This window comes from Vanessa tameamea, chromosome 26 (assembly GCF_037043105.1).
Source record: "Vanessa tameamea isolate UH-Manoa-2023 chromosome 26, ilVanTame1 primary haplotype, whole genome shotgun sequence".
Taxonomy (NCBI): domain Eukaryota; kingdom Metazoa; phylum Arthropoda; class Insecta; order Lepidoptera; family Nymphalidae; genus Vanessa; species Vanessa tameamea.
In genome coordinates, this window is record NC_087334.1 from 5,408,212 (window position 1) to 5,434,659 (window position 26,448).

The following is a 26,448-nucleotide window of genomic DNA, read 5'->3' on the forward strand; positions in this document are numbered from 1 at the left end:
TGTTATGTCCCTTGTGCCTGTGATTACACTGGCTCACTCACCCTTCTAACCGGAACACAACAATAACAGTGTACTGTTATTTGGCGTTAGAATATCTGATGAGTGGGTGGTACCTACCCAGACGGGCTTGCACAAAGCCCTACCACCAAGTACCATATATATAATAAGTAAATTACGAACAAGGTTACATTCGATATGACCTAGTCACATTCAAATAGAAACAGATGCTCCGTTTATCATTCTATTAATAGTATTAAACAAAGTCCGATCACTTGTGTCTTTGTGTTAGATTAAGTATATTAACTGCGTTATATATTTCGTTACGGATTTTATTTATTTACTAGCTGTGCCCGCGACTTCGTGCGCGTTGTCTGAATTTAAGTTATTTGGATATTGTAGCGTGATTTAATTTTTATTCTATATATAATTCTAAAATAAAAGTAGCCTAAGTTACTCCTTATTACATCCGCTATCTGCCAGCGAAAGTCCCGTCGAAATCGGTTCAGCCGTTCCAGAAATTAGCCGGAACAAACAGACAGACAAAAATTGTAAAAAATGTTATTTTGGTATATGTACCGTGTATACATACATATGCATTTAGTAAAAATGGGTTATTTTAATGTTACAAACAGACACTCCAATTTTATTATATGTATAGATTATATACGTTGCAGATGCCGTCTGTTGCTTTATCTGACATTTAAAAGAATGACAATATCATCTTTAGTAGGCTCGAGTGAAGTATATATGTATATACAGTAGATGGAGCGGCGGCGACTGGATCGGCTTCGGTCACGATTTGATAGCCGTCATTGAAAAAAAGGAATTAACAAAAAAATATAAAAAAGAGAATAAACGATTTTAAACAGTAAAAATATTATTTGAGTTGCTACGATGTCACGTCCGATCTGATAACGATGGTCCCCGTCTACCTCCGTTATATATACATAAATATTAGCGAGTATATTGTCCGTGATCACATATATATATTATTTAACCCACAGATTTCCGATCGAGGCTTAGGCGTAGGGGGGGGGGGGGGGGGTCTTAGATAATTTACGGGATAAGCTCGAAGAAGCGTTTGCCCAGTGTTACAGACCTTTATACTTCTACGGATATAAGCAGGTGGACGGACAAATGGACCACCCGATAGGTGTTCAGCACCGCCCATAGAGATCCATGTGCCTGTAGTCGCACTAGCTCACTCGCCCTTCAAACCGGATCATCACAATACTAAGTATTTCTGCTTGGCGGTACAATATATGATGAGTGGATGGTACCTACCCAGGTGGGTTTGTACAAAACCCTACTGCCAAGTAAAAATAGTAGTCCACTCAATACAAAGAAAATTTGTTTTTAAAAATATTTATTTTGATTGAGTGCATGTAACATGTTTTCATTTTTGGACAACATAACAATCGAAATTTTAGGACCTACTGATGTGAATTTACAATTGTATAATTAAATTAATTATTATTAGTATCAATAGCACTAGTAACACTTTATAGGTAGCTGAGACAATAATACAAAAAGGAGAAATATCAACGTACTTTAATTGTCATATAGAACGTATATTATCTTTATATACAGCTCAGTTTCTAACTAGAAATAACTAGAGATAGAATAGTATGCGTTCTCTACGACCTTTAAGGTATGTTGATTTTCAACAATATCTAATGTAAACAAATGATAATTATTTGTAATATTTAAATTTAGAATACTAATTACTTTACATTTCGAATCAATAATAATGTACATTAATGGAATCGAACGTTAATTTTTTATATCGATTTATGATGTTAATATTTCATTATCTGTGGAATAATCCTATACAAGCAGTTTTGGCGGGCTTTTTAAAAAATATTAGATTGGAGAAAAATAATATTGCGTGGGTTCTCTAACTCATTACAAAGATAAATATAATTCATAAGTTAATTAAATTACGGTTAAGAGTGATTTTATAAAAAAAATAACAATTGAAAGGGGTTTTCTTGCACTAACTAGAAAGCTAAGATACTAGCTTAAATATAGAGTATCAAAATTAAACAAACCGTTATCGTCATAGAAAATAGCTTATCCTTCCTTGAGTCACTTGTATATATATTATATCACTTGTAAATGCTTAGAAGGTAACTGAGGCACTAAATCCGATCATCGAATAGTTGTTATCCTATTGTAGCCCAATAAACAGCTATTGAAATGTTTAGGTGTAGACCGTCACAGACTAGAATATATGTGAAAATGTGAGTATATCAGCTTTGATATAACGAGATTTGTATAAAAAAAAATTGTTAGCTGTAAATGTGTTGGGAAAAGGTTTGGAACTTAACACTGTATACAGTATACGACACAAAATAAATGTAGCATCAAAAAAAAAAAATTGTCAATTCGTATCGTCGAATGCATTTGGTTATATGATAAAAGTTATTACGTTTGCGTAAAGAACATTTTCAGATGAGAAATTAATAAAGATGGATGATTTTAAATAGGTACGCACTTAATTCGGATGTGATCGATTTTACGAATTGATATAGCTATGTTGGGTCCTATACCACACTTCTCTAATGCTGATTGGTGGATACGCGTATGATATATTTTTATTCGATACTTTACATAGTTTTGGATACGGGATATGAATTAAAAGCACAATTGAATCATATGAAAACAAACGTTTTTTAATCAGTAATCTTCAGTTAAAATTAACGTGTTCCAGTATCATAGTTTTCTAGGATACCTGGACTAGGATTGTGCAAGATTATAGATTATAATTAAAACATATATTATCCCATTAATTATATATATGTATATAACGTATACTTTGTGTTCTTGTGTGGCAATTAAAAGAGCGAGGGAGGAGATAATTCATAAGACTAGGGTGATGACATACTGAGCAAAATACAGAACATTTACGATGTAGGGAGTGCATGCAGCTTCTGTGTCAATGTCATACTTTGTGTAAATTGTTCCCATACCAAAATGTGGCCCATTTGCTCATGAGCGGTCTTAAATATACTAGTTTTTACCCGCAGTCCTCTCACGTTTTAGTGTCTGTCGTCAGATGTTAGGTTAGCTGCTGTATACAAAATTTAATCAATTTTGTTCAGTGGTTTGGCCGCGAAAGCGTAACAAATAGACAGTCAGAGTAACATCCGCATTTATAAAAGTATTAGTATAGATATATTTATTATTGTAACACCTGTTAGAAGTGATCCTCATCCAAAGAATCCTGAAAAATATTATACACAAAATAAACCTTACATACTGATAAATTTATCCTACGGTCACGTTGTACGTCATAAAACTAAATGCGCACTTTATATTTGAATTTTATTGGTGTATTGTATGTCCTCAGACATAGAAGCATTATAGTCTAATATATTATCTACACCTTGTTCCATTACACTAATGGCATTCTTGTACTGACTTCGGTGTAATATTATTTTAAAAATAAAGTTAAATATTTAAAAAGATTCAATGATATTATAAATTAATTACTATTATAGTTATTTACTTGGCGGTGCGCAATCCTCTGTGTAGGTACCACTCACTCGTCAGATATGGTGACCATCGCTCATAGACATTGGCGCTGTAAGAAATATTAACGAATCCTTAAGTTAATGCACCACTAAACTTAGGAGCTAAGATGTTATGTCCCTTGTGGAATACAACAATACTGTTTATTGCTGCATGATGATAGAATATATGATGAGGTGGTGACCAGATAGGCTTCCACGAAGGCCTTAGAATATGTAAATGTGCCCTATAAAATATGTTTTATGTAGAACACTATTTTACGCATGTCAAAACGGGTCCCGTGTTGTCCCGATGGTCCACGATTGGAACACGTGAACTCGCTTTTTTATGTGCTTTGAAATCATATACAGGATTGCAAACGTTATTTCTGAATTGTTTACATACATCAATCTGTATTGGAACAGCGTGGTGAATTAAGCTCAAAGCCAAAGGCTCCTGGTGAGGAGGACTCAGCCCGACGGTGCGACGTATAAGTTCAGATTGCTACTTTGTAAAATTATTTAGTATGTTTCCATATCAGTACCTAAATAACCCTGAACATTAAACAACACATTCTGACTCACTCACTCACTCACTGAAAACTACAAGTTACTATTACAGCCCTTATTTATGGTCATCTCTATTTCTAGCCATTGAAGCTATTTCTCTACGAAAAAGTTTCAAAGTTGAATGAGTATTATTCATTGTTGACATCTAAGAAGTAATATTTAATCAAGTGTGAAAATGAGTTCATTGACCCGTGCTGTGCTTACTTTTAATTGATTAATGAAGCAACAATCTTCAAAGAAGTTTTCTATTAGTATCTACATTATTATACCATGACTGCCCGCGTGGTTTAGTGGCTAATTTATAGGCCCTGAGGTCCTGGGTTCAAATCTCAGTTTTATTGGCCCAACTAGAAATTATTGGAGGTTATAACTATTATAATAATATACCACAATTATTTTGACTTGGCCTATTATAAGAAATTTAAGCTCATGTCAAAAAAGCTTTGATTAATAAGGCATGTTACTCGATACAGGATTATATTAATGATAAAAAAGCGTGGACATAGTATTTTTTGATTTCTAGGCAGGATTTATATATTATAATTGTACTTTATTGACATACACTGTAATTTTAATGGGGGAAAAGAGCAATTACAATGTTTCTTGCTGTTACTTCTCGGTAGAATCTAAATTCTGAAGCGGTGGTAGCTTTAAATTTAAGCCTATTTGAATAATGAATATTTTGATTTTGATTATCAATACGATCCTGGAGTATCGAAGTTGGTAGTTTAGATTTCCGTGCCTCAAAAGGTACATAAAGCAATCTTACGAAAATACTCTTCCGATCATGTTGGATGCTGCTGTCTCGTCAGATATAGGTCATATAGGAAATAGACGTTACGAAGCAAACCTCCAAAAAAAAACAACTTAATTTATAACAACCCATCCAGACACATTTTTGTTTGTTTATCTTTTGTTTTGCATGTTAATCTCAAGTTACCGATTTTTGATATTTTCGGGATATCGCAAGGTGGCACTGGTGGTGAATACGAGATGACGGTATCATTAGTGCAAAGTCAAAGTCAAAGTCAAAAATCTTTATTCAATATAGAAGTGTTTACACTTGCTTATTGATTGTCAAAAATCTACCACCGGTTCGGAATTTAGCACCTCGGACCTGAGAAGAACCGGCGAAAGAAACTCAGCGGGATATATTTTTTTGTTTTTTTTTTTAACCATTTTTTTTTAAATAACTTTGTTTCAGAAGTGAGTTTGCCTAGTATTATTCGCTGATTAAACTTAACTACAAAGTATTACCAATTCATATCATACAAGTAGACGTAATAAACCGTTTCTACTAAAACACAGAAAGCCACGTATTTACTCCATAATGTGTAATGCGCTGATAAATAGTACAGAGTTAGTTAGAAGGCCATCATCATATTAGAATTGCAAACCTGCACAATTACATATTCGTATATCTTCATGTATTACTATGAAAATAATTAACTATATTTTTTTTATTGTGTTATATATGGTAATTAAATTAAAACTCTTATATAGAGTTAAACTCTTTATAACGCTACAAAATACCCTTATAAAATCTTGAAGTGATTTATTTAAGCGTCATGAGAATACAATTTCAAGGTCTAATTTGGGGAGTGTCCAATAAACAATAAGTAACACGGAGAGGAAGAAAGGGGTAAGACGCGGGTAATATACATCGATACATTATAATTATTTTTTGTAATAAGCGCCTGATATAAAATCATAGCAATATCTTGTATTTGTTATACACATTGCTATTATTTTACGTCAAATTATGGTGATTTTACGATACATGGGAAAATTATTTGCTGAATGATGGAATATAATGTATACGATGACTGGAGTGATTTCCTTTCGAAAAAAAATACATTTGAAAAAATAAAAATAGTTGATCCTAATGGCCTCTAGAGCATCAACGGGCGAGGAGGCGAGTTAAAATACTCTAGTTAGATGTTGGGAGCCCATTTAAAGTTTCAGAGTAGTCGCGTCCTAATAGTGCATCCTGTGAGGCCGAACGTTGTCACCGTCGACGTAAGGATGATGGATATAATACTACTTGGTTGTTGATACTATGTAGCAACATATCGTTAAACATATAGTAATTCTTAACATATAAGATTTTAAATGAACATGGTTATTTTTATTACTATAAGTATTTGAAACGGGATATTTACCATGTTTTTTATTTTTATTTGGTGGAGCTCGATATTTCGACATTATCTGCGAATGTCTGGTTCACGAGACTTTTTTTCTTACCATGTTAGGACTCTTCGATTATATGTTCCGAGCTGAGCACGATACGAATTCTAAACAATGCCATTTCAATGAGTCGAATACATGTTCTTCGGTTAAAGTAACCAAATTCCAAACACTGAACCATCTCAGCACTTTTTGTAAAAATGTTGATTTTATTTCAAATCGTGACAAACATCTTTGCTTTTGCTGATTGAACGAGTTCTCGTTAATCTCTGAGTACACAAATGATATAACAAGCAAATACATTAACCAAAAGTAAATTGACGTATACATAGATTGACTTTTTACCATTCATCATATTTTATTCATGTAGGCTATATGCCTATAATATAACTAGTTGAACCTGTGGCTTTCACCGCGTTTAATTTTTATAATAAACACAAAATTTCAACCCCCGTTACCCCTTTCCCCTAAAGGGGAAATTTCAACCCCCTTTCCCCTAAAGGGGTAACAGGGGTTGAAATTTTTTGTTTTCCACCCGTATAAAATCTTGAAGTGAAGCGATTCGAAGCTAAGAATTTTACGAAACTCCTTTCGTAAAATTCTTAACTTCGTATCGCTTTGATATATATATATCATATTCCGAGATTCATATTACGAGATTAAATTAAATTAAATGTTACACGTTCGGAATGTAAATTCTACCGAGAAAAACCGATAAGAAAATCAGCAGGTAAACTTTTCTGTCACTTAAATTACATATATGTATGTGCTAATCAAAAACAAATTACAATTACATTATTATTTAGCTTCCACGAATCAACGAATGCTTACTCCACTGTTTTTTATCATCATAAAATGATAACAAATAATTTACCGACTCCAATTTTTTTTCTTTATATTTAAATGAGACCATAGGGGCCATTTTTTTATTACGTAAGACGATTTAGGGGGCGAGGGGGGTCGATCATGACTTATGTTTTCTTACGTACGTACTTCTTACTTAAGGGGGTGAGAAGGAGTTTCGATAGTTCTTACGTAAGATCAAAAAAAAAAAAATTATTTGAAAAAACGCGAGAAACCGCGCGATTGCTGAGTTTTGCTCGGATGCGTACCTTCAGAACCTTTGAAATTACACATTTCAAAAAGTGTTCTTTTAAAAATAAACAGTAAAATAAACCAAATGTGTATTAATTTTCTCCTTTAGATTTTTACGTAATAAATATTAAACAGGGAGGGAGGGGGTCAAAAACTAGCGAAAATAGTCTTACGTAATAAATGAATGGTCCCATACGGGAAGAATTCCAAACAAAATCAAAAAATCTGTAGTGATTCATAAATGACGGAGTTTTTAAATAGTTTTTCGGAGTCGGTCAAAAATCAAAATATACTTTATTCGAAAAGGCTCTGAGCACGTGTGAATCTTTTTTTTTGTTAACAGATATGCGGACCGGCAAATGTGCTACCTGATGTTAAGTGGTCACCACCGCCCACAGACATTGGCGCTGTTAGAAATATTAACCATTCCTTACTTCGCCAATGTGCCACCAACCTTGGGAACTAAGATACTATGTCCCTTGTGCTTATGGTAACACTGGCTGGCAATAAAATACAATGAAATTTATATATCCTGCCTGAAAATCAACATATACTAAGTAATATTAACTACTCTTTCAGTTTCAGCGAGAACGAAAACAGACACAAGGCAATATCGTATTTTATATGTTTTCTTTGTTTCCTGTCATTATTTTGTAATTGCAAATATATATTTAAATATATATAAAGGCATTTGTTTATATATAAACTGAACTTTTTGTATTTAGCACAAAATATAACTTTCACTTAGTAAATAATAGCGACAGTTTCCTGTAAACAATGCTATTGTTTTGTCAAGTAACTTGAATTAAAAATGTATATTACACTGTAGTACACTGATATAGAACTCACTATATTAAATATTATATAACTAGATGTGCTCCGGGATTTCACTCGAGTTTAATTTAGAATTTAATTTTTATTAAACATTTAGCTCATCTAGAATTAACACGACATAATCCATAAAACTTGTTTTTTGGCAAATTCGTAAAGCGTAATGACAGTGATTGAACTGTAATATTTTTATCTTAGATTTGATGACTTTTATAATTTTTTATGAATTTGATGACTTTTAAATCATTTTTAAGAGTAAACTGTTATTATCTTATTGTCGGTAAATTATGTTTGTTAATATTATTTAGCTATAACGTTAATAAAGATATTTCTTTTCACATTTGATTTTGTCCTTTCTTTTATTTTTTTAAGCAAGGCTTTTTTTTTTCTGATGTTATAATTTTATTTGATGACTATTCTAGAAATTAAGTGCTTGCCTTAAATTTCATAGATTTGTAAATTTTTTTGGTTACAATTACGCTTTGGCTGTACAGATATAGCTCAGTGGTTAGAACCCCTGAATATTAAACGAATATTTCGGGTGTAAAATCTCGACAAGCACGTCCGAGCTATCATGTATATTACGTGATCGACAATGAAGGAAAACATCGGATGAAATGTTACCATAATATGTTTCAATACTAAGATCCAGATTTTAGTACGCCTTGAGTTAAGCGTATTGAAATAAATAAACTCTTCGACTTTACGTATAACAATGTCTCCAAGTTTGACGCAGACAGCATCGTATTTTTTAGTCTCGCCGTCATTGGTCAAAAATAATAATCAAGTGACCTATTTCCCAAGTTAACCATATCGTGGAAGGAATATCCTAATTCGATGAATAAAAAAAAATCAATATAGTATCTGTGTCTTCCTCTTTCTAATAGAATTAATTACTCGATCTCCCTCGCTCACTAAGATCGCTTTAAGAGATAAGACCTCCTGTAAGTACATCTTATTTCATTATTTCATATAGAGGAGTATTGTGTTGTGTTGTGTCTATGTTTGATAACACGAACTATAATAATATTCAACCCTCACATTGGAGCTGCGTGGCGGTAAGAATTCCAAGCTTTCTCCAAGAGAGATATACTTTTATGCTTTTACTTTTTAATATACAATAGCAAAGGTCACATATTAGTTCTCTTATCAGACAAATCACTGAACCGAATTTGATGAAGTTTGGTATAAAGGAAACTTGTATCCCAAAGAACTACATACTTTTTTATGCTTAACACCTGACGACGTCTAAAACGCAAGAGAAGCCGTGAGCGACAGCTAGTTGCAAATACAATGTACGTAAGAAATGTAGATAAATAGTAACAATAGTTTTCACAAATAAAGGCCGGTCCGTAACTGAGAAAGATTAAATAATCTTTCTATTGTATATGAGGTCAATGACATTCAAATAGCGCAATATTGTGAGGTTACATCCTTGATAGATAACGTTTGTATACCCATTAGTAGTATTTTAAGGTATAAAATATTCTAGTACATAAATAAAAGACATAATATCTGTTTATAAACAAAAATGTTATACACGAACACTTCGTTAAACATGATTACGAATTGAGAATCATTAAAAATGTAAAAATGTATTATTTAATACAAAAATTCAAATGTTAAAGTTTACCTACATAGTAGGTATATAAGTTATGATCCAGTGATTTAGACGTTAAACGTTATAGACAGATATACAGACAGAGGCTATATATTGACGGTCACTCAGAACTTTCCGTTATACATACATATATAATCGTATTATATTACATAGTATTGACAAAATGTAAAATTAAATATTGTAATCATTATGTTTCTAATAAGGTTTACTAATCCTATGTTCGCCAATAATGAAAGTACAGTCTCAAATTAAAACCTAAATTCAAGCAGAATATTTGATCGTATTTCTTACGAATTTGTTTTATCGCAATGATAGATATTCTGTCCACTATTTATAATAAAAACACATCAATATATACGACAAACATTATAATGTGTTAGTTTAATTATAAAACATTCAATTTAAAAAAAAAAACAAGTATAGATATCGCGATTGGCCCAATACAAAACAAAAGGCCGAAAACACTAGCCCAAGTACTCGTTGAAATTCTAATTTTAACATAGAAATCCCACCACTAAGACTTAAATATAGATCTTTTACATACATGTCGATATCATACATCTAATGTTATTTGAAATTCCATTCGATAGCGCCAAAATTAGCGATTATTTTGAGTCAATTTCTCGAAACAATTCGAAAGAAATTTGGGAATTTGCGAATTTTGGGCTTCAGCCTAGGGCCCCGTGGATTCAAGAACCCTCAGCTAAGTCAAGTCAAGTCAAAGTCAAAAATAGACGATGATGCGAAAGAATCCATCATTTTATTAAATTAAACAGATCGTATGGTTTGCAGCCCTGCGAATTCTGCAATTAATAAAACCCATTCAATTCATTTCATTCAAGTCTACGCACAGGTGTGTCTTAAGTGGGGCCCCTAAGTAGTATTAGCCCAGAGCCCCCTAAACTCACGGTCCAGCCCTGCCACTGCCCCTAGACATTGGCGCTGTATGAAATTTTAATCTCCAACGCGCCACCAACGTTGGTAACTAAGGAATTATGTCCCTTGTCATGCACAAGTTAGTTATTCATTCTTTAAACCGGAACAACCATACAAAGTATTGCTGCTAGGCGGTAGAATAGATGATGAGTGGGTGGTACCTACCCAGACGGGCTTGCACGAAGCACTACCACTTTTTACATCTATTTTGTGGTTATTATTCAATTTATATTATGGATAAAAAATACAATTAGTTAACGCGTGAAATGGCAGGAATGCCAGTGAAATTTCCCGATGGAATCGAAATGATTATCTAGGCAAAAATAAACTAGCTCGCCTGTCACCAGTGGAAGCAATTAGACACTATTACATTACATATAATTAGGCGCTATTTACACTTGGATTACTTGGAGTATTCCAAGTAATCCAAGTGTAAATAGCGCAATTATATAAACACACATAACCTCATACTTATTGCAACAAATATATTGTAAGTACGGCGTTTGTTTGTGTATTTATTATCATTTTTATATGTGATGTCTTCCTAAGCCATTCCGGCCACGGCGCCCTTTTTTGTCAGAGACACAGCTAGTGCACGAAATTTTATAGTCCATTAGTATTTGCACACATAGCTGTGACTACTGGAGATTTCGGGAGAAGGACCGACGGCCTTATTTGATTTCTGGGATGCAGTGAGGCATTGCCAAACTTCGAGCTGCAACTGAGTATTTTCCGAATACCCAATTTCGATCTCGTGACTTCGGGTATGTAGCCTTGTAATCGTGTGACTAGATCAGCAAGGTAGACAATTTCCGTTTTTATATTGTACTTATTATTTAAAAATAAAATATAATAGCCAAATATAGTGTTAATGATAGAAAATCAAAACACCCTTGAACTTGTTTGTGTCGTGACGTCATATCTGACAAACCGCAACGCCGAAACTACGAAAGCCGTGTTTTCATAAAAATCTTACACATTTTTATACAGAAATATCGCGGAAACATTTTACCTCAGTGATGCTCAACCAACTGTAAGCAATTTTATTTATTCCAGTTAGAGCTGGTTCGTTAATTTTTATTAATGGTGTAAGAACAGCCCCATTAACTTATTGTCTTGAATCTATGTAGATGACATTCCAGACTGTAGATTAATATGATTACGGGTTAAATTTTAAAGGAATTGGTGAAAATGTGGCTGTACGACGCAATTCCTTTATATTTTCTAAAAAAAAAAAACAATTGAACCCAAAAGTACCCTCTGCTGGTTGTTTAGGGATTTGCAAACTAACCTAAATCCTCTGTTCAATCACAACTCAAATCAATACTACAAACTGAATCTACCACGCTTTTTAATAATGTTTTTCTTAATTATTTTAGAAAGACAATCGAGAAAATTATAATTAAAGATCTGTGTGCCTGATATTACACTGACTGACTTACCGTTCATGAAGTAAAATACAATACTACAATGAATTACTTTTCGGCGGTTGAATAACTGGTGATTGGGTAGACATGCTGATTAAATTTTGCTTAGTAAAAGGGTTTAGTTTGAGGCCAATCAGTCCCATACGTGTCTTTATCATCACACGTGACATTATCATAATACTGCGTGCCTAACTAGCGTAAATATACACCGTAACAAAAGAGAAAAATACACTAAAGGACACTTTAGCTGTCGACTTTGACGTAAGCTGATGTCTGACTACAATTAAACTTCTACAAATTGGACAGTCATTTCAATTCAAGACTATAATGACTTAATTTATATCTCAATAGTGCAATATGCACTTATTTTATCTGAAATAGGTGGGTATCCATTGCATTATCAATGTGCTATCAATCTTGGAAATGACGTTACGTCCCTTGAGCCTATAATTACATTGACTCACCCTGCAAACCGAAAAAGAACAATAATAAATATTTCTGTTTGGCAGTAGTATATGTGAGTGGGTTTTGTCCCGGATTTTTTATAAAGACAGAGAACTAAGGATGTACCCTTTACACATCGCTCTGCATCATCTACAGAATTTATCACGGGCAATGTTCCGAGGAATTGTTCGGATTAATCCCGGCTGCTGAATTTCACCTTTGGACATCTCGTCAAAATTCAAAATATCACCCACACCACTTAGATGTCCGAAAATCCAAAACAACGCGATTTTTAAGACATTTTCTGCCTCGCACAACCACTCTGTGGAACCAGCTTTCGCCGGCGGTTTTTCCGAACCGATACGACTTGGGAACCTTCAAGAAAAGAGCGTACTCCTTCCTGAAAGGCCGGCAACACACCTGCAACCCCCCGGTGTTGCAGATGTCCATGGGTGGTGGCAGTCACTTTCCACCAGGTGAGCCTCCTCCTCGTTTGCCACCTCTAACATAAAAAAAAATGTAAATTGCAAGATGGATTTTAATGAAATATTATTCTTGTACTTATGGACTAGATAGTTTTTATTGCCGTTAATTTGTTTTTTTTTCTTTTTATACTCACATATGAGTTATAAAAATATTCACGAAGGAAGCCGGGTCAGGCAGTTAGTTAAACTACTCAATGATAGCAATCAGCGTAATTGATATTTTAGTCATTACAACCTCTTTGCAATATTATTAAAAGCTTATGTACTAAGTAGAAATGTCATTGTAATTATTCGTTATAGTATGGTGTATAATTTTTTCCACGTGACTGCGTCCTTACAAATTGTAACATGATTCTACACGTCCATATCGTGCAAACAGTTTTTATTTAAACTCCGAGCTCCAACTCCAGCGAAGGTCTGCTGTTTTGTCAATAAGAAAAACTGTTAACACCTAACTAAAATAAAAAAGGGAAAAAATGCAGTGAGCCGTACATTATGTAGTGTAATTTAAAAAAAAAAAAAGTTCAATGAGTGGGTGGTACCTATCCAGAAAGATTTGCACAGAACTCTCTACCACCAAGTTAAGATAATACTGAGACTAATATAACAAAAACATGGCAAAAAAACCTTAGAAGCATCTCTTTTATTAAAAATAATTTAGAGTTTTATGATAAGCCAAGAGGGATTATTAAAAGAATCTGAGATATTTATAAGAATATAAGGACAGTTGGTAATCCTGTCTCGTCGCACTTTTCTTTGCAGATGAAAATAAACAAAAAGGTTTTATATTTTCTTATAAGTTCTTTCTAAGATCTTTTAAGCGTGATCATAGACATAATATTTATTTAGATATTATCCAACGCCTGCATTCATGATGTTCCAATTTTAAATTATTAAAATGTATAACCATGTTTTTTTTTCTTTATTTAATTTAAATAGACGAATAATTGATGCTAAATTTACCGATGATTTTCAATTAACTCAATTGCGATAATGGCTTACCTTAATAAGCCATTTGTCTTTTACATAATGACCAAGAAAAATAATTAACGCCTTTTTTTTTGTTTTTTTTGTTAAAGACACTAATGTTTAAGCGTAAAATAATTGCGTTAATGGTAGTCAATACAAATATTAGTAATAAATGAAACGACACAGGCAATTTAATAAAACAATTGAAGTAAAAAAAAGAGATGTTTAACTACAAAACGTTTTAAATTCTAAATTTAAACTATCTGCTTCTTAACTTACAAAGAGATAACGAAACTCTTAAAACTAAAGATAGTTCTTTTAGAGAAAAAACAGTCATTAGTGGTTGATAATAGGTAATGATAAGGTGCAAGGAATTTAAATCGTTCTTTTCTTAAAAGATAAGCTATCTATCTATTACATAAGAAATCACCTAAAACCAAATAGATTTTCTTCTAACGAGCTGAACCGGGAACATTGCTCTCGTAAATATTAAGTCAAACGTAAATATGCTTACAGCGAATAATTCTACTAACAAATTGGCTCCGTATCGCAATCGAATCGAATTGTAGTGGTCACCTTTTAATCGTTTTCTTGTACTACCACAACGATGCAGTTGCTCGGAAAATAATCGGGATCGAAGCGTCACTTAAATAAGTAGAATTGCCCTCAGTTACGATCAAGCTAAGGTTTAAGGTGAGAAATAGATAATCTTGAATCGGAATAGAATCGGAAAAATATCGTTACCGTTTGAGAATTGTCCCCCGGCTCTATTTAAGATTACACGCGTAACGAAACTGTAAACACTTTTAAACGCGCCATTACTAATCATGGCGTCGCGTTTAAAACACGAAAATACATTTGCGAAATATACTTGCATATACCTTTAAAACCGATTTACGTGTATTCAGTCAGATACATGATTTAAAAAGCATAATGTAAGAAATAAAAATTAACGTAATATTTAGAATTTTCGTATATAATAATGACCACGTGAGCGAATTTCTTCTCAGGTCAGGGGATATTTTTAATGTACTGTGCACAAATACATATAAGTGCGAATATATAATATTACTTCACTCCCATAGCCCGATGGGACAGCAATCAGATACCGGAAAGAGATGACGGTACTAACATATTTATGTACTTAGCACGTAGTTCGAGAAACACAGAACTAAAACACGTTTTGAAAAATATTGTCCATCAGACCGTGAACTCGTTTCATTGAAACCAACATCGGTTTTAATGACATGCTTATAAAATTATTGAATATATTGGGCATAATAACAACCGACCTTGGGATGCAATGCAAAGTACCTTGGAGTAAAAAAAGTTTATATCAAAATAGCGAATTATGTATGTTCGTAGTTTACTGAGTAGTAGGGTTTTATGCATAGGATAGATACCACCCACTTAGGTAGTCCATTTGTGCGTAAGTCTATCTATTTTAAAAAAAAAAAACCTTATTATCAAAGAATCGAAAGAAGTAGCAATCGCTCATAATATATGTACAAGAACGCACCGCTGACGCACATATAACGTTAAATAAAAATATATTTACATAATTAATATTAGTAAAGACGTCAGAAAAGATTTTTGAGTTTTTATTAAATGTTTACAACGAACGGCCTTTATTCCGATAGTTCTAGTTGTAAATAACAATTATAATAATAAAAAAAAAACATGGAAAACTCAAACAAATGCCTCATTTTGAGAACATAGAACAGACAAAGAAGATAAATTGTCATAGAAACAACGAACGCTCAACAACGAGACAAGTCGAAGTCACAAGCATCATCGGGACTTCAAGGACCACGATAGCAGATATTTAACTAGTTTTCACCCGCGGTTTTCACCCGCGGTTTCCACGTGTGAGGATGAGGACGGAGAGGTGTCCTTTTGTCCGTTTCGGTACATCTGACGTGTATGCAAAATTTTATCAAGATCGGCCGAGGAATGGAAGCGAAACAAACTAATAAATAAAGTCATTTTGGCATTTATATTATTAGTTATACTGTATACAGTTAATGAAATATAACTTGACATGATTGGTATAATTATACACGGACTAGTTGTCGCCCTCTGCTTCACTCGCGTTTTAGTATTTGGTCACGAAAGAGTCAGGTGTTAGGTGTGAAAGAGTATATGTCCTTCCTTGGGGCTCAAGTTTGCTTCATGCCAAATTCCATCAAATTAGTTTCACTGTTTTCCCCATGAAAGGGCAACAGACAGACGGAACATACTTTTCAGATTTATAATATTAGTATAGACATTTGGATAGTATAAAAATAGTCATCAATTCATCTGTAACAATTACCTACTGTATTTATTAGCATTAGTTATATTGTAAACGAAAATATTGGAATAAATCATACGTTGGTGATTTATAAATGAGATCCTATAAAGAAAACTACTATTTGTTTTTTATTTCACGAACAACTTTTTGCTTGATCGTTTCTCATATTTACACCTTGAAACAAACTAGTGTTGATATAAATAATTTCTAGACAAATGCTCATTCCATAAAATATATTTTATCACACGTTCTTTAGAATAAGACTTTTGTCATCTCTATATTTTCTGAAGAATTTTTTGTCAAACATTAGGGAAGTCTTTATAAATTAAATGCATGGATTTTTTACCTTGTTATAATATCCTTGTGTGACTTCTGGTTTAGGCGCAGTGTCGAAAAGATTCAGACGTGAATTTTGAAAAAAATCAGAACTCGAATTTTCGCGCGAGAATAATTCCGCCGTTGAACTCTCTCTGTTTAAAGTTGGACGGGCTCTCACAAATGGGTTGTTCCTTGCGTTCTTAGCATGTTTTAACCAGTTGAATTTATTCACAGGTTCCGGACCAGGTGACGGTGAAGGGTTCTCTTCGGATGCGGAGCTAGATGTTGGCGAATCGGGGGAAGATGCCATATTTGTTTTTGAGCCAGCTTAAATTTATTTTGTATTTAAGTTTAATTTTATGGATTATAGTTATAAATACTATTGTGATTAGGCTTTTTTGTTTCTTTGGTTGTGATGTATACTATCGAAGCAATTATGTCTCTATACTAATAAAACATTTTTAATCTTACGCACATATCTAAGTTCACTTATATTGATAATTCACTATAATTTAGATCACATTATTCAAACTATATATTAGTTGATTATTAATAATTGCCGCCAAAATTATTCGAGAACAAAATATATATTTTTATCCCAACAGTGTTTTTTTAAATAATTATTATCACAATGCGTTATTTGAATTTTCTATATTGATGTAAATTTCTATGTTTATGATGGCGTTATTACTAAATTGTTACACGTCCGTGCGCGTTTAAAAACGACGCGATACTGTAATGAGATAGATTCTGAACGACCGCCACTGCGCGTGCGCAATATACATATACAATAAAACATTTCAGCTAAGTATCGAGATAAATTTATATCATATATTGCTCACTGACCCCCGTATCGTTTCAATTTATCTGTAACCTTCGAGTTCCAAAATATTTCCAACATTTTTGGTATACGATATTATATTCATGAAATAAATTAAGCTAAATTTGATCATTTTTAAATTATTTGTATATTTTTTATACTTCTTAACGTCATATTTGCAGCACAAAGAAACAATATGTCTCTCAAATTGAAATGTTATAGTTGAAATCGTTGTGAAGTGGATGTTAAAATGACAAAATTTGGAAAAGCAAAAATAAAAAACATTGCATATATTCCTAAAGACGTTTAAAAGTAAAGAGAAAGTACTAGCCATAAATATCCCACTGCTGGGCTAAGGCCTCCTCTTCATTTTGAGGAGAATGTTTGGAACCTTTAACTAAAGACCTTTAAGATGCATGAAATTTAAGTTTATAATCCAAAAATTTAAACAATCACGTTTATAGTTTACGCCTTTAATAAATCTTAGTAAGTCTTTCGAATCTTACAAGAAATACGATTATACAGCATTTGCCATTTTCTTAAAGATTAAACAATGATGTTTTCTGTATAGAATTTTCAATAGATATAAGTCGTGATCTGACGCTCGCATTCACCACTGCAATAAAGTTAAACATGAGCTTGTTAGAATTCTCATGGTAATTGTCATTATTTAAACACGATAACGTAATCTCTCATACAGTTTTATAGTTCTCATAACTCACTTTTACTCTCACACTCTCTGTACTCACTTATAGGTATATATAATATTTAACTAACATAACTTTGTATTTTCAATGTTGTAAAAGAGTAACTAGTGATTTTCTTGCCGGTTCTTCTCGGTAGAATCTACATTCTGAACCGATGGTAGCTTCACTTGAATAAAGTATATTTTTATTTAACGTGTGAGTTGTTCTATCTATCATTCGATATTTGAATTCTATTAGATGTTATTGAATAAATTCACATCATCATCAACAGTCTTCGGAATGATGATTTTGTCGAAACAAATTGGCAAAGAACTATAGAACTAGTTACTCATTTTTAAACAAGCAACCCAAGGGCTTCACATGGGTACAATGGTGTCAAACGAGCAGAAGGATCACCTGATGGACAGTGACTACCACTGCCCAAGGACATCTGCAACACCGGGGTACTTGGAGATGCGTTGCGGCCTTTAACCCAGAGGTGAGAGCATTATTATATGTGAGGCCGCATTTGCGCCTTGTATAGCTTTAGGCGTTGGGCCGACGTGAAATACTGTTTTGCCTTGCTGAGCACCCCGAGTTTTTGATTTGGTTTTACCGTCCTATTCACCGCGGAACTGAATGAGGCCTGAAAGATCATGACCAAGTATTCCGACAGCTAGCTGTGGCGACAAGAGGAATGATCGCAAATCGTGGAGACACGACAAATGGTGATTTTAGCGGTTAACGCGAAAACTTGTGTCTTTTTGGAGTTAAATTGGACTACGCTTAGCCGACCCCCAATCCGAGACTTTACCAAGATTACCCTCAAAATACAAACAAACAAAACTTACCTGTTTATAATAAATAAAGAATAATGATATACGTTCAAGGAAAGAAGTAACTTATAAAAGTAGTACATTACTGTTGTGCTCTATACCTCTCCTTTTGTGGTATATCTCACTGTGCATATTTTTACATGCCATATAGTAAGTGGCTTCATTACACAAAACGCTCATCCCGTCCACTTTAATAAGACGTTCAGCTACTAATGGGATTGTCTCGCTTTTATAAAACCTGATGATGATAACGGAGATGGAATTGAAGCTAACGTTAATTTCACATAGTTATGCAAAAGATCAGCCGTAATGATTATAAGATTATTTATTTCGGAATTTAAAATTTATGGTACCCACTACCCACTATTAATATTACAGAGAAAATATTTTTTCTCGTGTCAATAAGAATAATATGTAACTTTATCCCTATATAAGCTTATAATTATTTATTTGTAGTCAAGGATATCACCATAATTATGATAATTTCGAAGAAATTATTTAAACCAGCTTACCTTAATAATCTTCTCGAAATGTAAAGGTTGCTATGCCGTCAATTTATAACTCACTAGTGACGATAATTGTCCGAAATTTTGTCATTAAATTGAATTCAATTCAATTCAATTATAGTTGTATAAAATCAAAAACGCTTTATTCAAGTATGCTTTTGCGAGAAATTAACGAATACTTAGTACAGAATGTATAGGAAAATATTTTGACGTTATATTTATTAACACATTTTTACATTCCATTTATGGTATCTCTGACTGAGTGTTAGACTATTTTCTCCTTTCCGGCTCTCACAATAAGGCGCTTCGGGATCGCTTGCGCAAGCCCTGATGTTCGGGATATATCAGTTAGCCTACTTCACCTTGAAGCAGTTTCAGGATATCGGGAGCACGCTTAGTGGGGTTATCTATTACAAACAGGAGAAGTTTAGCGAGTAAACGGGGGATTTTTCTCTCAAACTCTCAGCCTCTTATAGTGCGACTGTTTGAAGCAGAAAGAGGCCATAATCAACAAGCATCTTTTCTCCCCAAAAGTCAGTAGTGACCATAGAGACATTAAAAAAAAATCTCTATGTGAAATTTCATTTATATAAAGAAACTATTTTTTACCAAGTAGCGTGTAATTCTAGAGACACTTTATTGTGTCAATGTCAGGTTATCGTAATCAATTATCTGATTACGGAACCGTGAATCATCTCGAATTTACCATTGTTGCTTTTTGGTATCAAAACAAATATTACGTGATCCTTGTTGTTACTTTGTGGATTTCAAAATTGAATTCAGTATATTCGTTATAATTGAGGACTGCGAAATATGTATGTACGTACAAGACTATTCTAAGGAGATGGAATCAAGGAATTAAGGAATGGAAATATAAAAAGGAAACATATCATGTGCAGGACCAACGGCTTTACGATCTTTTACAACCCAGGCGGCTCCTGAGAATTTGTGAGAATTGAAAACCCAATTGTTTACTGAATCGACGCTGGATTTGAACACAGGACTTTTTTTTAAATTTTGCATCATGTGTTAGCCCCGAAACCAACGAAGCAATCAAGCCAAGGGGTATATTATTTTTCTTACGCCACACCTGATGTGAGCATCGGAATACTATGCAAACGTTGTATATTTTATTTTTCGATATCACAAAGCCTTGTAGCCGAATAGCATTAGACACGATAACAATATCGCTTATGGGTCTTTCGGTTTTCTTCTAAAAGCCATAACATGAATTTCAAAATGTGAATATTTCACAGTGACCAGAACAGGACGTTCTTGATGTTCAGTTATTTTTTCAGTCAATGAGCATTTCGTTCTTTGAACCTGGCATGGTTACTTATAAATAAGTATTGTGCTATCGTGTCTCCGTAATCATATTGCTGTATTGCGAACTACATCTGTTGTTGATTGAACAAAATGTTGGTCTTATTGAATCAATTATTTTTTAATGCTAAGGATACATGTATTTTTTTTCATAAAGACAGACAATGGTCTATTATAAGTACTTTTCGTTGAAGATCTAAGAGGAATATTTTTGTGAATTGAAACTAGATGAAACAAATAAATTATATAAAATTAATTATTAAGTTTCACTTGTACCGTGTGTGAATCACAGCTAAATAAGTATTTTTTCATATATTCAGGCGAACTGGCAAATGAGCCAACTGATAGAAAAGATCACCAACGCCCATAGATAAGAAACATTAATTATTCCTTACAACGTCCATGCGTCACCAAACTTGGGACCAATGTTATTTCCCTTGTACTTAGACATTGGCTTAAACACCCTTCAAATCGGAACACACCAATAACAAGTACCTATTGTTATTTGGTAGTAGAATTATATTATATTGAGACAGGCTCGCATAAAGCCTTTTCACAGACTAAAACTCCACTAATTAACCGTAGGTATATTAATTAAAAACAATAATATTATTACATATCATAAACACTTAAATACATTTCAACATATGTCGTAGGAATTTATAGAACTGTCCTTAACGTAATTTGTCCCGCTCAGCTTGACGTCCCGATGTGTAATATCCAATATAGCGGACAGTACACGCAGTATTATATTAACGCATGGTTAAGTTATTTATATCAACGTAATATATATCTGCACAGTTACACATTTATTTTAACTAGATTGAAACAACTATTGTCAATTCCAATCGAAGACGGAATAATGAGAAACAAATCTTAGATTTACGTGTTCTACGCTATTTTCTGATAGCTCTGCTGTATTGTGTACTACTAACAGTTCTCAAGGAATATATCTTTATTTATAATATAACGCTATATCGCTTAACTAGTTATATCCACTTTAATTTTACTTCCAAAGTTATGAACGAAAACGCATTTTTTTCCCAAATCCATTATTAAGATCATATATTATTTAAGCTCTCGAAGCAATCATCGCGTTAAAGCGCTGTCAAATGTTACTTATTTGGTATTTTGTCCTCTTGTTGGAATATACTACACTTACAACATTTGAGTATTTTTCTAATAACGTTGTGACTGCATATGTCCAGAGATGTTCATTTTAGTCACATCAGCAATGTAACATCTCAACTTATTCCATATTATTAATGTATTTGTTTATATGCGAAGCCGTAGGCTGATGTTAGTAATAATGTATTTTTCAAGGCATTCCGTACACAAAGTGAGTAATGTTGTAGACGTTGGTCATATTGGCGTCGACAGCATTAACGGATGGAAGCGAGTAATCAGACTCAAACCAGATGTTGGAAGTCGACTTAAAAAATCCAGTCCAAGGGTGCAAGGGAACACCTGTATAGTTATCAATCACCCTATTTTATAGGATAGGAAAAGTAAGCCGTCGGGGAATTTAACCACCTGATGGCCACTAACACCCATAGACATTGGCGATGTAAGAAACATCAAACATTCCCCACATCGCCAACCTTGGGAGATAAGATGTTATGTCTCTTGTACCTGTATTTTTTACCAAACACCATAGATTGTACTCATGATATTCAATGTGAAAACTTAAATAAAAGAGTGCTCACAAAATTTTAGATCCCAAAACGAATGTATGTAATCAAACCTGACTAGTTTGATCAGTGGTAAAATGTACCTACTAAAAATTTCTTAAAAGGTCTTCTCATTACCGTCTTTACCATAAGGGCAAACGGGGCACGTGCCCAGGGCCCCCATTCTGAGAGGGCCCCGAAGAACCAACAATTTCTCTCACACCTTTTGGTAAACGATGACTGTTATGTATATGTTCGAAATTGCCATATTTGTAAAAAATAACTAACATCTTTATATAAAAGGTAGTGACTATAGTCGATATTAAAAGTTGAAAGTTATAGACGTGCTCTTCATGATAGAAATAGATATGATGATGACATATGATTGTACCACCAATCAGAATCCTGAGAATTTACAAAAATTACTGCACTGTTTATTTGAAACTAAACTTAATGCCTGGCTATAAGCAAATTATTTCTACATGGAAAACGATTTTTTTTTAAATTAAAAATATATTGTTTCATTTTTATTTTGCTTGATATTTAATTTTAGTAAATATCTAGCATAAGGGCCCCAAATTCATGTGTGCCAAAGGGCCCAACTTGAGATTGCTCTGAGTCTTCTGGTTAGAATCTAAATTCGGAACCAGTGTGAACTTTATATTTAATAATACAAGTTTGTAAATTGATTGATTCAAAAGTGCTTGTAATAGCCTACTTGAATACAGCCTATTTTTGTTTTGATTTATTTACCATCAAGCGAGATGAATGCTCTCACTTTTGCATTTCTGCTTTTACAAAATAACAATTTCGCTAAACAAATGTTTAATTATGCTGCATGTCCAGGAATACAAGCCAATCAAAATTAGTTTCAAAATTCATTGCTCAATAAAACAATTTCCGTAATGTTTTCGAACCAGTCGTAAATATCACCTTCGTAGGTACATGTAAATCCATCTGCCGTGAACGATGACGTATACCTACGTCAATGAGTTGATTTCGTGCGTTGAAGATCACGTGACTGGAAGTTGAACCCAATGCTAAACCACTTCATAAGTGATATTATCAATATGTCAAAAAATATGCTATTAAATTTTTCATATTTCCTTAAAAACGGTTCAGACGGAAAGATTGTATACTCTTATAATTTATTTCATTATTTCGGCGTATTGTCTCGAGGCTATAAGAAATACAGACACAACATTGATATTGATGACGTTTCAAAATATTCACTAATAATAAATAGGTATTAGGTATCTGTCCATATAAACACATGGAAAAATATAGAAGTATTATTTATATTTTATTTAAACGAACCGGAGAAAGAAACTCAACAGGGTTTTTTGTTAATTTGTGTTCGTTTACAGGCTGGTGGAATACCGCCCAGACTATTCTAGGATTCCAGAATCACATTAAGATGAAATGACAACAACACAATTTAGACAAGTGACACATAGGAACAAAGACAAACAAAAACAGTAAACCTTGAAATCTTGTGTTGTATATAGTGTTGCTTACGGTCTTATATAATATAAATATTATATAGCGGTTATTTAGTTAAGCAGTAGATTCATTCTTTCTGTCATTATTGATTTGATTTCCAAAACAAAAGGACGCAACATTGTTTAACTAAACAACTTTTAGGAGTAGGTTAGTGACGAGTGACTTTCAAGAAATATTTATGTTAGGATCACAGACATAGCATTAAAGACGTTAGTTGAAGTTTAAATTACAGTACATACTTCTTTTATTGTGTTATTATACCAGACTCCTATTCGAAATTTGAACTTACTCAGGTCGTCTTAAGTGCATCTCTTACGTAATTGTTCCTTGGCAGTTTTACCGTAAGTCCTCCCTAAAAGTAACTATCCCGCACAGCGAAAGTTATCCTATCGTCATTATCTTGCAATACGTGAAGGACATAAGGACGCCTGAATCTGTCTGGTCGATGACCTCTAAGCGATTTTCTTGAGATCTGTTATCAATGGGTAATCTGTTGTTGTCTGGCTCTCAGAAAATACATTGTCTTCAAGTTTATTTTTAATTATTTATTTATTATTATTTGTGAAGTCTTTGATGATTGAAACGACGTCAAACGACGTCTTTATAAATAAATAAATAAATAAATAAATATTGGACAACATCACATACATTATTCTGATCCCAATGTAAGTAGCTAAAGCACTTGTGTTATGGACATCAGAAGTAACGACGGTACCACAAACACCCAGACCCAAGACAACATAGAAAACTAATGAAGTTTTTCTACATCGACTCGGCCGGGAATCGAACCCGGGACCTCGGAGTGGCGTACTCATGAAACCGGTGTACACACTACTCGACCACGGAGGTCGTCAAAATTTAAACTTTATGAAGGTCGATAGTTCGAATGTACCACGGTTAACTTGAACAATATGAAATCTATTTATTACAGGCTAATATGGGCAAAGGCACCTACGTAAATGTCATGGAACTCCACAGTTTTCTTTTTAATTTAAAATCAAGACACTAACAAAGGGATCACCTGATAAGTCTTCACCAACGCCCATAGACATTGGCGCTGTACGAAATATTAACCAAATCTTACATCGCCAATGCGTCGCCAACCTTGGGAACTAAGATGTTATGTCTCTTGCGGCCGGAACACACAGATACTTATACTTTATTCCAATGGGAATAGGAGAAAAGATAAATAAACAACTTTGACCTTGAGTTGACATGACATTTTAGTTACACTAGTGAGGAGAAAATTATTCAGTGAATGGGTAAAGAATGCTAAGGAACGATATATTTTATTGGTTTTACGTAATTTTTTAAATAAATTTTATATAAATTGCAAGAAAGGTACATATTCAAATTTTTGATAGCAGCATTTTTAGACTTAAATAAAAATTAGGTCGTACGTTTTGATTTGGATCGTGGTATTTCGCAAATAGCCTTATTAACTTATAAAGAGGTAGTTATTTTCAGTGATAAGTCATAGAAACACACTCACAATTTCATTTATATGAATAGATTTTTATTCCATCATTAATAAAAAGAAACATTATATGTTTCAATAATGAAGTGGCATTTTCAAGACATATAACGTATTGTATAATACTAAGGTTTTGAATAAATAAAATTTTATATATCTTTCAAAGAAACTCTTACTTTGTCTTATATCTAAAACGACCTTGAAATAAGCATTACATTTATTGAAAAAAAAAAACAAAATGTAATTAAAAATAATATCTTATCTTAATCTTCAAACCGAAAAAGTAATGTTCAATCAGCGTAGGCCGTGTTGATGGCAAATCAAAAGTCAGTAGGCAAAAGCAAAAGGTCGTCAATACCAAATCGGTTACAATTACAGTTCGCTTAAACAAAGCCAGGTCGTAAGAAAAAAACTTTTGATAATTCCGAATAATATCTTACTTTTGTATTATTTTCAAAACTATAAATGAAGTGTTGCTTTGCATAAAACTGATCTATATTTTAAGATTTTTAATTTCTGTAAAATGAATTAATTATTTTAAATTTTTCTCTATACCTTGCTATATAAAATAATTACATTTTTATCGAACAATATGTAACTTTCTATCTTAAATTATAATCCATATTATAACCAATTAAATAAATATATATTTAAAAAAAATCTAAACTGCATGTTAAAATTAAAATAATATATTTTTTATCTGTACAAATTTATTCATTCTCCATTCGGTTAGCGAACATCCTTAGTGAGGCCTCCATTTTAATTGTTCGTTCATCGAAAAATGGCGTTTTGAATGTAGGCAAAACTGTTTTCGTTACTTTGAAAGTCAAATATAAGTGGATGTACGTAGTTAAGTGAGATACTGTTATATTAAAAGTGAAGATATATTAATCAAGAACTGTTTGTAGTAAATCATAAAGCGGACTTATCAACAAAACACTC

At 33.0% G+C, this 26,448-nt stretch overlaps 1 protein-coding gene across 2 annotated transcripts in view; it reads right to left on the reverse strand.

Moving 5' to 3' along the window:
- The window catches only part of LOC113393635 (endothelin-converting enzyme homolog), a 63,794-nt gene that overhangs the window by 17,311 nt on the left and 20,035 nt on the right, over positions 1-26,448 (reverse strand). The window contains exon 1 of one of the 2 annotated variants that reach the window (XM_026630645.2): positions 2,052-2,136. The exons of the other annotated variant lie outside the window; for it this stretch is intronic. Coding sequence (XP_026486430.1) covers positions 2,052-2,063 — 12 coding nt within the window. The 5' untranslated portion in view covers positions 2,064-2,136. Of the gene's footprint in view, positions 1-2,051; positions 2,137-26,448 lie in introns of those variants that run through there. 2 annotated transcript variants of the gene reach the window in all.